General features: G+C 39.7%; 2 protein-coding genes across 3 annotated transcripts in view; one reads left to right on the top strand and one right to left on the bottom strand.

The window, feature by feature from the left end:
- The window catches only part of LOC111589282 (uncharacterized), a 23,829-nt gene extending 19,775 nt beyond the window's left edge, over positions 1-4,054 (top strand). Inside the window, exons 2-4 of the mRNA XM_023300076.1 lie at positions 2,861-2,970; positions 3,096-3,206; positions 3,957-4,054. Coding sequence (XP_023155844.1) covers positions 2,861-2,970; positions 3,096-3,206; positions 3,957-4,054 — 319 coding nt within the window. The remainder of the gene's footprint in view (positions 1-2,860; positions 2,971-3,095; positions 3,207-3,956) is intronic.
- On the bottom strand, positions 1,445-12,024 carry LOC103625827 (zinc transporter ZTP29). Of its 2 annotated transcripts, XM_020537843.2 has the most exons (21): positions 11,574-12,024; positions 11,235-11,293; positions 11,039-11,131; positions 10,861-10,950; positions 10,666-10,732; positions 10,488-10,549; positions 10,310-10,366; positions 9,975-10,015; positions 9,692-9,759; positions 7,825-7,881; positions 7,616-7,733; positions 7,192-7,303; positions 4,343-6,457; positions 4,212-4,252; positions 3,971-4,055; positions 3,102-3,193; positions 2,868-2,976; positions 2,742-2,777; positions 2,521-2,607; positions 2,161-2,284; positions 1,445-2,055 (listed from the first exon to the last, which is right to left on the bottom strand). In XM_020537843.2, exons 1-12 carry the CDS (start codon positions 11,635-11,637, stop codon positions 7,258-7,260), a joined length of 822 nt encoding a protein of 273 aa, XP_020393432.1. In that variant the 5' UTR covers positions 11,638-12,024; the 3' UTR covers positions 1,445-2,055; positions 2,161-2,284; positions 2,521-2,607; positions 2,742-2,777; positions 2,868-2,976; positions 3,102-3,193; positions 3,971-4,055; positions 4,212-4,252; positions 4,343-6,457; positions 7,192-7,257. The 2 variants fall into 2 exon arrangements, with proteins under 2 accessions (XP_020393432.1, XP_008644450.1); XM_008646228.4 differs by having other exon boundaries at positions 1,974-2,284.

The raw sequence follows: 12,024 nt of genomic DNA, 5'->3' as shown, positions 1-12,024 counted from the left end.
CTCTGGAAATTCCCGAAGGTGGCGAGTTCGAGTTGGAGTCCTCTGGTGCACCGGACAGTCCGGTGCGCCAGACCAGAGGTGCCTTCGGTTGACCCTTTGCTCCTTTGTTGAATCCAATATTTGATCTTTTTATTGGCTAATTGTGAACCTGTTACACCTGTATGACTTATACACTAGAGCAAACTAGTTAGTCCAATTATTTGTGTTGGGCAATTCAACCACCAAAATTATTTAGGAACTAGGTGTAAGCCTAATTCCCTTTCAATACCCACGCCCACCGTACCCGCTGGGCATAACAAATGACCCAATAAAATACCCATGGGTATCAAAATCCGCCATACCCGTGTCCTAATAGGGTTTTTACCCATCGGGTTTCGGGTTTCGGGTACCCATTGCCATCCCTATTCATTCCCTCGCTCATATGGTCTGCATCGCCATCATCAGGCATGTCATCATGGATGCCGACATTATATCTTTCATTGCAAGAGTATTGTCCTTGCACATATCTGATGCGTAGCACATATATAATGCGTAGCGTCCTTTTACAACCTAGAAGCTTGGAATGACTTAGGCTTGGTATCGTCCTTGCACATATGTGATGCGTAGGTGGTTGTTATCAGCTTCTTCGCCAAAGTCACTCTGCAGTCCCACCTTGAGATCCAGCATCCGATCGAGACCATCTTACAAATCCCCGTCCTGAAGATGATCCATACGATGCCTTCGAAGACTAAGTAAATCGCTCCGCTCTTCTGCAACCATCTTGGTCATCCTGCAAAATGTAGACGTCAATTAGAGTTTAGACCGTGTAATTGGTGGTCGAACGTGAAGTCTGTGGCGTTCACGCACACCTACGTGATGAATTCAGTGAATGGATGCATAGATTACCTATCACTTGAATGTTATCCTGATGCCTTCCATTACCAAAATGTTTTTCAGTTTCCTTGAGCAAACACATCACTTTCTTATCATGTAAGATGCGTGGTTTTGGTCAGGCACATCCGCACATGTGTGATATATACTACTACTACAACCCAGAAAGGAGCAAGACGAGATGTATGTATATATAGACAGAGGGAAGCTAAGTATGTTTTTAAATGATAGCACAGTGCAAAAAAAAAAGAAGAGTATGAAGGCACTACGGTCTGTATGAAGCTTGTGGAGCCCGGTGTACTATATATAGATTACGTGGTCAGTTAATTTGTAGAGGTAAGTTGTGAGTGGCAGTCTGGCCTTGTTTGGGAGAAGGGGATTGGAGGGAGCTATTCAAACATGCCCTGTTTGTTGTGTGTTGCTAACTCAGGTCCATACCGAAGTAAACTTTACAGGTTATAAAGTCATGTACAACCTAGTTAGTATGGAATCTCTTGAGGGATCTCTAAGGAGCTAAGTGAAAAAAATACAAGAGACGTGCTCTTAGCGGAGCCCGTCTCTTCACGACTCTATATATATATTCTCTTAGCTGCATTTATTATGTATTATCTAGAGTCTCAGGTTGGACCATACATTTTCTTAGTTGTCTCTTGTATTTTGAAAATCAAATCAGAGTCTTAAGGTTGTACATGCCCTAAGGGGTGGAGAGAAATAGCGAAGCAGGGTACGGATATCTAATCTATGGATAGAAAACAAGATTCGTTGCAATTGGAGCGGAAAACAGGATTCCTTGTCCGCCATTGCTTCCAGAATTCGCGTGCACCAACCTTGTCTCCTCCATGTCCCTCCTCCGTGTCCGTGCGGCTGAACAGCTGGCATCTAGTGCTTTAGACGGCGACTCTACCTGCACGGAGTGCTACAGGGTTTGTTCTCCCAATGTCCTCCTCCATCCTCAACCTATATAACAGCCATTGTTAACAGGAGCAGCTCATTGCTAAGCCCGGCAAGACGTACCAATCTTTTCCATGGTGTAGAGCCTAGCAGTGTAAGCAAACTTCCAGAACCGATCTCTCGATAGTGTAAGGTGTAAAGACTAGCAGCAGTGCAAGGTAAAGCTCAAGGGAAGAAAAAGAATAGAACGAATCAATCCCATGCTTGTGCTCCAACATAAGGCTCTGCACACACCTACAACATCAAGGAATTTACACATCACGCTCTTTCTAAGTCTTGAAACCCGTATTCCACAGAAAACATGAGCAGAGCAAATGGACTAGCAGTCCAGTGCATTACAGTTGCTTGAACAACAACGACAAGATGTCGGGCATTAGACTGGTGAAGAACTTTATTTTGTGGCTTGAGCAATGATGTTACTTATGGAGCTGGCTTCCTCTTTAGCAGCCTCCACTAACGAATCCTGCACAGTTCATATTTCAAAAAGAATTTTGTTAGGCTAAAAAAGTTCATGCACTTCTATAACTCGACCTGCAGAGGGGGGTAAGACAGCCCCCGAGTATTGTATAACAGCGGTTAATTCATAAAGTGCAGCATTCTATCCAGTCTCCAAAGTACTGGATATGTGGGTGATATAGGGAATGAAGCAGGTCTTGTGCCTTGATCCATGCACAGGTTTTACATGTGAGTACTGCATACCTGTGTGGCAATAAGTCTTGCAACATTCTTCTTGCTAGATTCTTGAAGTTCACCGGCAATGAGAATCTCATCCAGTATGTAGTAGGCCTGCGTAAATGGAAAATTGGGGACTGATGAACATGACTACACTACACACCCATAGGCGTTATCAGAAGCTAGCACGAAGTTGCCAATGACTAAGTCTAATCCTGGTTCTGTGTTGATGAGCATTAGAAGGTTACCTTATGGAAATTGAATATCAAATCCAGCTCACATACCTAAAGAAGTTAATGAGAAAACAGTCAAAAAGATGACATCAAGACATGAACCTTTATTTTATTTATGAGATTGAATACTGAAGCACTCACACTGCCAAAATATCGGTCCAGTATCTCGACGAAATGATGGATGATCTCAAGGACTTCAAGCTCATTGTCATCAGCATCAATGCGCATGCAGAAATACAGGCTAGCATACCTAACAACCAAAGATAGTTATAAAGAGGCATCAATAGTTAGCAAGCAGATATTGCAAAAGCAGCATAACCTATGAAATATTAACAAACAGTATAGTATGAACTCAACAGCACTGCTGAGGCATACCTCCGGTATACAACCTTGTAACCCCTCCACTCGACAAAGTTGCAGAGTTTGGGCCCTCGTGTAAGAACGAGTCCACTGAGCTCGCGAATGACCTTTTGAACATTAGTAGCAAACTTAATTAACAAGCATCCAGTACAATAAGCCACACTAAGAAGAGACATTTAATGAATAATGCTAGAAAACTTGTGTTTTCGGAATTATGTGAAGCCAGCAAAGTAGTAAAGCAACAAATTTGGTGGAAGAAGAGATCCCTTCCAACAGCCCATTTTAATGAGGATGTGCTATATAAATTCAAGTTGATGAGAAAACACATGGGGCTCTACTCACTTGTTACCCAACAACACGTTAGAGGAAAAGCCAAGGGGGCAACGAGTAGGAGAAATGGAAATTTGTTGAGATGATTGAATTTAAGATAATATTGTCACTTCTCACTGCCTGCTGCTCTATAATATTAGTGGAAGCAGATATATGATATCACAAAACCGTAAAATACCAAATACAACAAGAGAATAAACAACACGAACGGATATAGATTTCAAGTTTACATAACAAAAACCATTCATCGCCATCTGTATGGAAACATAGATGCTGGATCAATATGGAGCTTAGAAGTTGGCAATTGACATGCATAATGTACATCAAATCTACCATTACAAAGTGGTCACTATCCATTCATTCCAATGTTAAATATTGATTGGTTGGAACAAGTCATGGCTGCAAACTCCTGACACATGATACCAGTTGACATGTGCAGTCTTAACTTTTGCAGAAATAGCACCCACTGCCAGTGGTGAATACTGACTACTGAGCACAGCAACCCCAGAACTGAATTACACAAGTTATCGCACATAGCAGTGTGGGATACTGACCTTGGTCCTCTCCTTCTGGGTGTACGGAGAATACCACTTGGTGAGCCTCACCTTGCCCTGGCGGCTGATCAGGCACGAAATTAATCTACAAAAGCGCACAAAAAACCTTCAAACTTCAAACAAAATCCAGCGCAGTGCTAGGTCGTGACCGGCACCTACAGGAACCGACATGAACAGTGCGCGCGCGCAAAACACAAGGGCACTGGTCATAAGACCACGGGAGGAGAGGGGCAGATCTTACCATGGTGGATGGACAGGAGCCGCCGTAGCACGATCTGAATCCTACGTGGGCGTAACAGTAACACATGCGTGTAATTGGGGTCAGATCCGGACGCAACTATCTTACAGAGCGAATGGGAGGGCAGTGCGTACCTGGTGCGTGGGTGCTCGTTGCCGGCGAAAGGCCCCACGAAGAGGTCGCCGCCGGGAATGAAGGCACGCGAGACGGCGACAGGATTCAGGAAGGCAAACGGGTCGGGGTCGGGGTCAGGAAAGTGAGTCGTGGAGATCTGGCTCGGTTGGTGACTCCAGAAGGAAGAAGATCGACCAGCCTAACCGGCCCACCGCAGAAAGTAACGGGCCTGCGGATCGGACCAGCCCAGCTCGTGCTGGTTGGTAGGCATGGCCTTGCACATGGCTGGCTTTGCAAGCTTCCCTTTTTCAATTTTATTCCTTTTTTTCAAGTGTACGTTTTTACAGTATACTATGGTCTATGGGCTAAGAAGATACTCAGGCCCGTTTGGATTCCAGTGGATTGGATTTTAAGATAAAAAAATCTGATATGTTTTTATTGGATTATATGTCTGTATGTTAAAATTCACTTGAGATTTTTTTATCCAGATTCCAAACATCCCATTGGAACAAAATGATATCTTATGGAACATTTTGAAGCAATAATCTGTTCCGATTCTTACTGGAATAAGTAGAAACGACACCAAACACCTAAAGGGCATGTTCGTTTTTTCTCATAACAGTGACCTAACGGTGATATGAAATTATTTCTAGCCAAATTGTTTGTATAATTTATACAAGATTTGATTGGTTGGAACGATTTCGACTACATTCCTATATAAACAAGCATGGCCTAACTGTGAAACGATTATGCTGTCAAACGTTACCATGTTCAATGTTTGTTTTGCCTTGACGAGTAAAACACCTCTGGGCTAGTTTCGCCGGATTTTGCTTCTGTCTCTCCCATACAACATCGATCGGGCACTCCATAATTGTGCAAACTCATCACTACCCGCATCCACGCTGCATGTTGTGGCCTATGGAACAATGGTTTCAAGGTCCAATGGCGTGGTAATTATCAGACGAGACAAAAGACTAGGCAGTGAAACAAGTCACTTTTCCTGTGCGTACTCTCCTGAAGCCTCCCACTCTTAAAATGTTCATCTTTGTTTTCCCACGTATTCTTCTTCTTTATTTTGGATTGTTCATTGGAAACAATGGAATGAGCAAATAAGAGTTACAAGTATGATGCCAAGCTTGTAAAAGGGAATGGAGTCTGGATTATTTGAAGGTCCAGACGACAAGGTCATTGATTTGACACCAAGGACAACTGAGTAATGGGTGAAGAAACTCTATGTTAAGTGAGGACGCAGATGTGTTGAATAAATATCCAAAAAGCAATCGTAGACCATGAGGGTGAAATTCCATTAACAAAGGTCTATATATAAAAAGGTGTTGTGCTTGAGAGAATCATCTTAGCTATTGCATCTCTATCCCTAGGGCTGCGGGCAATCAACACATCATCATCGTTCCTCTCCTACGAGCGGTGCTAGCATATCCACGTTGCGGTGTTTCATTCCCACACGTGCGGATACCGTGTGAAGATGTTGTTGTTTTGTCAGATCTGAAATGTTCTCGGTTCTTGCGTATGGCTAACTCGGTCAAATATGTTCGGTTGGATCCAGATGTTGACGATATCACACTAGATAAAAAGTGTTGTCCTCTCTCTCTATATATGAGTAAAGGTCCAATAGTTATAAACTTATAATGGATGCACAACAAGTAGATTAAACTTATTATAGCCAGATTAAACATGAGTAAATTGAATTTATTATAACCATGTTTAAAAGAGTAAAGTCTCTTTGCCTCATAACTTGTATAGCCCGTTTAAAGTTTGTTCAGCAGATACGTCGGTCAATCATTCATCATGTATGCAACCGTTTATTTCCATTATTTTACATCGTATCAGTGTTTTGTGCCTACTTTATTCAGTATATACAATTAATCTTACCCTCTATGTACATGATATGACCGAATCTAATTAAAATGTACATGATATGTTGTTAGCATATGCCTGTTTGTACAATTGTACTTCCCTTTTTTATATAAATATGATTGTGTTGCAAACCATTTTGGTCACATGTCCCATGGACATTGATAAAAGCTTGATCTGTCAGTCGTTGTATTGTGTACTGTTGCTGGAAACATCTCATCTCTCATGATCTCGAGTTGGATGCACGTCCTTCCCACTAACACCTATAAAAAAATGGAAAATGCATAGATATAGTATCTGACTATCTGTTATTAAATAGTGTGACCTCTATTATTAAATAATGAATTAAGTATGTGCTATGACTTTGTCCATAGTAATTTTTATTATTTCAATAGTTTGTTTTGTTGAAAAGATAGATATGAAAATACTTGAGAAACATGTTAATTTTCTTTCACTTCTAAAAGTACAATAAGATATCTCGAACTAATAATTTTGCTGGATCCTAGGATCAGCTAATATTAGTGCACAATCACATAGGCCTAAAGTGAAATATTATTCGAGGACATATCTGGTGCACATGGAAGCTTAGTGCACATATTGAATCATCATTATTAAATTCAGATCTAACGTATCTGGTTGATCATTGTAATTTACAAATAACACATTCCACCACTACATTCCACCACGTTGAAGGATGTTTTTAGCAAAATATACCAAACAACTAAAGTCGTTAGATCTAAGATTAGTGGTGATGATGTAATATGTGCACTAAACTTCTATGTGCACCAAATATATTCTCTATTCAGAATTTCAATGTTGTTTCAAACACGAAAGCAATGTATCTGTGTCCATGCGAAATTCTCTATATGTCTAGAGCTCTACATTTTAAAGGTCGAATTATTTTTCTAGTAGTCAAAACTTTATATTTTTTATCAAATGAGGATAATGGTATGTACATCCTCTTAATAAACAACCTGACAGTTATATGAAACAATACCTTGTTGCAGCACCCATGATGAAATTCTCTTGACCATCACATGAATTGGTTTAGGCGCAAATTATGTTAAGCGCTCATCTCCTTTGGGAGGCTAGCATCTAGAAAATACAAGCTGCAAAACAAGTGATATATATAGAAGTAAGATACTGTTTGGAAGCAATCCAGTTTTTAAGAAACAAGTTTTTATTTTTTTAGCTAGGAGAGGCTAGCTTTTTAGTTTTTAAACTGATGTATAAACTGGTAAGTTTGGAACCAGTTCAGTTTCCATAAACCAATTTCTTAAAAACTGGATGGTTCCAAACAAGCCTTAAGCTATATATATAGTTTGTTTATCAGACAAATCAGATTATTCTCATGATTATAGTACATGCAACTTTGAGATGTGTGCATATATCTTAATCCTTTTACTAAGAGCATAACGCACCTCATAGACATAAAGGCCATACCAACAAATACTGCTTTAACAGCATCCTTGCGTCCTGCATATTCAAATGCTAGTGGTAGCATTTCATACAATGTTAGAAAAGCCATGACTCCTCCCACTGTACGTAAAAAAGGGGGAAAATCAGTTGAGTGAATACGTTTAGCTAATTGAAAGAAAATGGTTTTTATGTAATATACAATTACAGTTACCTAATCCAAGTAGACCTTCCAGTATTTCAGGGTTCAAATTGCTTGGGAATAGGTATGCTGCAAGGCCAAGAAACTTTATTTCACATGCATTGCTTTGAGATACAGTATAAATAACTCTATGAACTCAACTACTTTTCAATCATGACACCATGTCCTTCCCAAAGCCTTAACTTTTGGAACTAAATTTGCCCCTTTTTATGAATTCTAATGATGACAAATACTGAACAAATTATTTCTAGGTTTATAGGCTGCAGTCCAGGTCCAACCCATAAACACAAGGAACCTAAGCCCCAATATGCTTCAGTTTTTTTTTTCTTTTAAATAAAGTGTTCCTGGGCTTGATAGGCTGCAACCCAGGTCTAGCCCATGGAACACGAGAAACATAATCCCAGAACCCATGAAGCACAAGGAATATAAGCCCAATACTGCTTCAGTTTCTAAAAATGTCACAGAATAACTGTGTCACAGTCTCACAGACCCACACTCTTCAATCACAAGGACACATACCAACCTAACTAAACATGTATTTGCAAGTTTAACATCACACGATTGGTAATTATATTTCTAAAACAGTATTTCAGCCAACGAAAGTTAGTTCCTCGTGTATACTAAATAAACTTTGAATTTATTCTCATTCACTAATGCATAGCAAAGGAACTGCTACAGATAATTAGGGGTGGGCACTTTTTTACCATAAACCGAAAACCGAACCGAACAGTACCGAACCGAACCGAAATTTCGGTTTTTCGGTAGTTCGTTTCGGTTTCGGTTTTTGTATCTCAAAAGTTCGGTTTTCGGTATCGTAATCGGTTTTCACAGTATTCCGAACCGAAATACCAAAAAACCGAATTACCAAACTTTATCAATTCGAAAATTTGACTATTTGATTATGTGAACTATATGTTTGAAGCAATTAAATTGTTATTCACTTATTTATATATGATGTATGATGTATCTCTAAATATTTGTACCTACATAATTTTTACTTTTTAAAATTATGTGTAATTTATCATATAAACTTGTTGTATATGTTGTCATGAGTATAAGGCTAGCTCTAGCAAGACACTCTAAAGGGTTCTGTACCCTAAATATAGAGGACCAAATGGTCCTCTATGCCCTCCAGCAGCGTCCTCTAAACGGTCCTCTAAATATAGAGGACGCTGCTGGATTCTCTACATATAGAGAAACTCTAAACGGTCCTCTATCCATTTGAATACTTTAAATAACCGGTTTAGCAAAACTAAAATATGTACAATACATTTGAGAGTATAACAAATACGTATGTACAAAAAATAAAAATAAAAAATGTCTCTAATATAGATATTTGAGTATAGAGGACGTTGTTGGAAAGGAATGAGATATAGAGAATGAAATCTTTTAGAGGAGACTGTAAAGTACAGATATAGAGGATAGATATATAGAGGACGTTGCTGGAGACAGCCTAAGTTTGGTATTCGGTTTTTACCGAAAAACCGAAGTAAAAAACCGAAACCGAACTTCTCGGTTTTTCATTTTCAAGAAAACAGATCGGTTTCTAATGTCTAGAAAACCGAAGTTTTTTAAAACCGAAAATCCGAACCGAAGTTTCAAAAAAAAACCGAATGCCCAGCCCTACAAATAATTAGTAAACTTATTATGCATCAATATGATTTGAGCAATTCATCTTCCGTCCTAAATGTACAAGAATTCATTTCCAAACCTTATTATATAGCTCAATTCTTATTATGTCATTCAACCCCATTGTTTTTTTAAAAGTCATCAGTAAATACTCAGTCCACCAGAATTTGTGTAGTTAGTTCCTATATTTACTACACCGACGGATTGAGCAAAGGAGTTATGGCAGAATAACTTAAAAGCATCAACTCACCCACAATAATCACACCCAGTGGCTCTGCAAAACCAGATAGAGTTGCTAATTTGAAGGCTTGCCATTTGCTGCACCAACAAAGACATGGCGACGACAAAGTATTACTAAAAGTTCAAATATAGTTTATTTTGTTTACTAAATAAATGCCGCAATCATTCTTTGTTATTTTTCATGATGATAGTGCCCTTAGTGTCTATTATTTGATAGAATGAGATTCAATACTTTGTTATAACATATACAAAAAAATGAGATTTCTTATATTAGAAAGTTACATAATCAGTACCTGCTAGTGGCAAAGTATGCTGGGAGAGCTACTGAAATACCCTGGGGATGAATAAAAGCAGCAGGCAGGTATTAGCACATTTGATCTATGTTGTGAACTAAATTATATGTGATGAGAAGAAATATGCTAACTATTTGTTTAAATTATCACATTGTAACTAACAAGTTATTACTAAAAATGGTTTGTAGTCGTAAAATGCAGGGAAGTTTTACTTCCATATCTAGCTGCACCTTAAAATGAGAAAACAATAAAGGTTGCCGGCATACATGCATGCATGGAAATTTATGAAGTGATAATTTTTGTACCTTCACAAAAGCCAATGCAGAGTAAATTACCTCTGGAATGTAGTGTAGTGCTATAGCAAGAGCCAAGTTCAAACCAACACGGAAGCCCTGATAAGTAGATATATAAGGCTATTCAGATAAACAATATTTGATATTCACTAATATAATAACAAAAAGTTACAACCTTAAGAGTATGAAAACAAAGATTAAGAGGAACACTGAATAATACCTTTGTTGTTCCAAGAAATGCAGCAGTGCCCACAGGGAAGTTTTGTAAACTCACACCAGCAACTGTTGTTTAAGGCAGTCATGCATTATTAAAGCCAATTAGACTTGTGTTTTTTTGTTAGAACCTACGCACTCTAGCTACATAAAGCCACAGAAATAGTTTAGGGGCTGGCTCTTACCAATTGCTGTGACAATGACGCTAAATATAACTCTTCGGCGATGTCTCATCATGAGTTCCTTTCCACCCTTATTTTTTTTAAACGAGGACATAAAGCGGGAAACCCTATGTATGTTAGTTTTGACATTAATAAAATACTGCTACCGAACCATGCAATTAATTAAGTCGTCGATGGAAGCTAATTAAGCTATACCACCTGCTGCTTCCCATTTTCATCTGCCGCACTGCAGTCTGGCTCAGGGAAAACGTCCGCGATTGTTGAGAACAGCAGCGCTCCAGCGAAAAACTGCACATGTCAAAAAAACAAAATAATGCACGCTGGCTGAGAAGATCTTACAAATTAAACGCCCAACAGAATACCTTAGCTAGCTTACCCAGAGGTTCCCTCTCAGAAAGCCGATGGCGTTGACAGCATCGTAAGCCAAGTCAAAGAAAGACATGCTGAGCATGAGCCCAGTAGCAAAGCCCTGCAAAATAATATATGTTGGATTTATTGTGACTTAATTCCTGTGGGCATGCAATTGATTAATGGTAATGGGTTAGTAGTAAACAGTGGCGTCGTCAACCAACCTGTAGAATCCCGAGTGTTCTGTTGTTTGGCGCATGGTTGAGGATAGCCAACAGTGCACCTAGTGAACATTTGTTGGGTAGAATTCAGTGGTGGTTCCTTATGTATGTACATGTGGTTATATATATACCATGAAATTTATCCTAGCTAGATCATCGAAGCTAATATATATAAGAGGTGCATATATATATACAACAGAAGCTATCTATAGCTAGCTCTCGATCGGATAATATTGTGAAAAGGAAGAAGCTATGAGAGTTAAATAGTAGTGTACGACTAGAAAGAATTCTAGCGACCATGAGCAGCGAGAGGAAGCAAAGTGCTGCTGCATATATACATACCAAGGGAGGTGCTTAGCCCGCCGACGAGGGAGAGGGTCAGAGCAACGCCAACTTTCGGATCCATCGATCAGCTAGCTCTCTGGATCTCGAATTCCCTTTGCACCTGCTGCTTAGCTTATTGGAAAAGAAAGGCAGCTTCAGGATGTGCTTGCTACGGAGGAGTGGATGATTTATATGGGGGCTGTGTCCCAGCTAGCTAGCGAAGCCGCCGATCGATCGAGATGGGTCACCGTGGTCAGTGCATCTAGCTTGCCGGCCGGTGGCGGTGACGAAAGAGAGCTATGTGTATATATATACAGCTGGGAAGTGGAGCAGGAGGCCGGAGACGCGTTGCAGTCATAGTTAGCTTGCGATCGATCACTGATCGAGGAGGAGAGGGCAAGTCTGGAATGACTTGGCCGGCATGCAGTGCAATGTAGGCAAGAGGTAACCCCTGTCGTTAAGTTCATTC

This window comes from Zea mays, chromosome 5 (assembly GCF_902167145.1).
Source record: "Zea mays cultivar B73 chromosome 5, Zm-B73-REFERENCE-NAM-5.0, whole genome shotgun sequence".
Classification (NCBI taxonomy): Eukaryota; Viridiplantae; Streptophyta; class Magnoliopsida; order Poales; family Poaceae; genus Zea; species Zea mays.
This window is presented reverse-complemented; position numbering and strand designations above follow the sequence as displayed.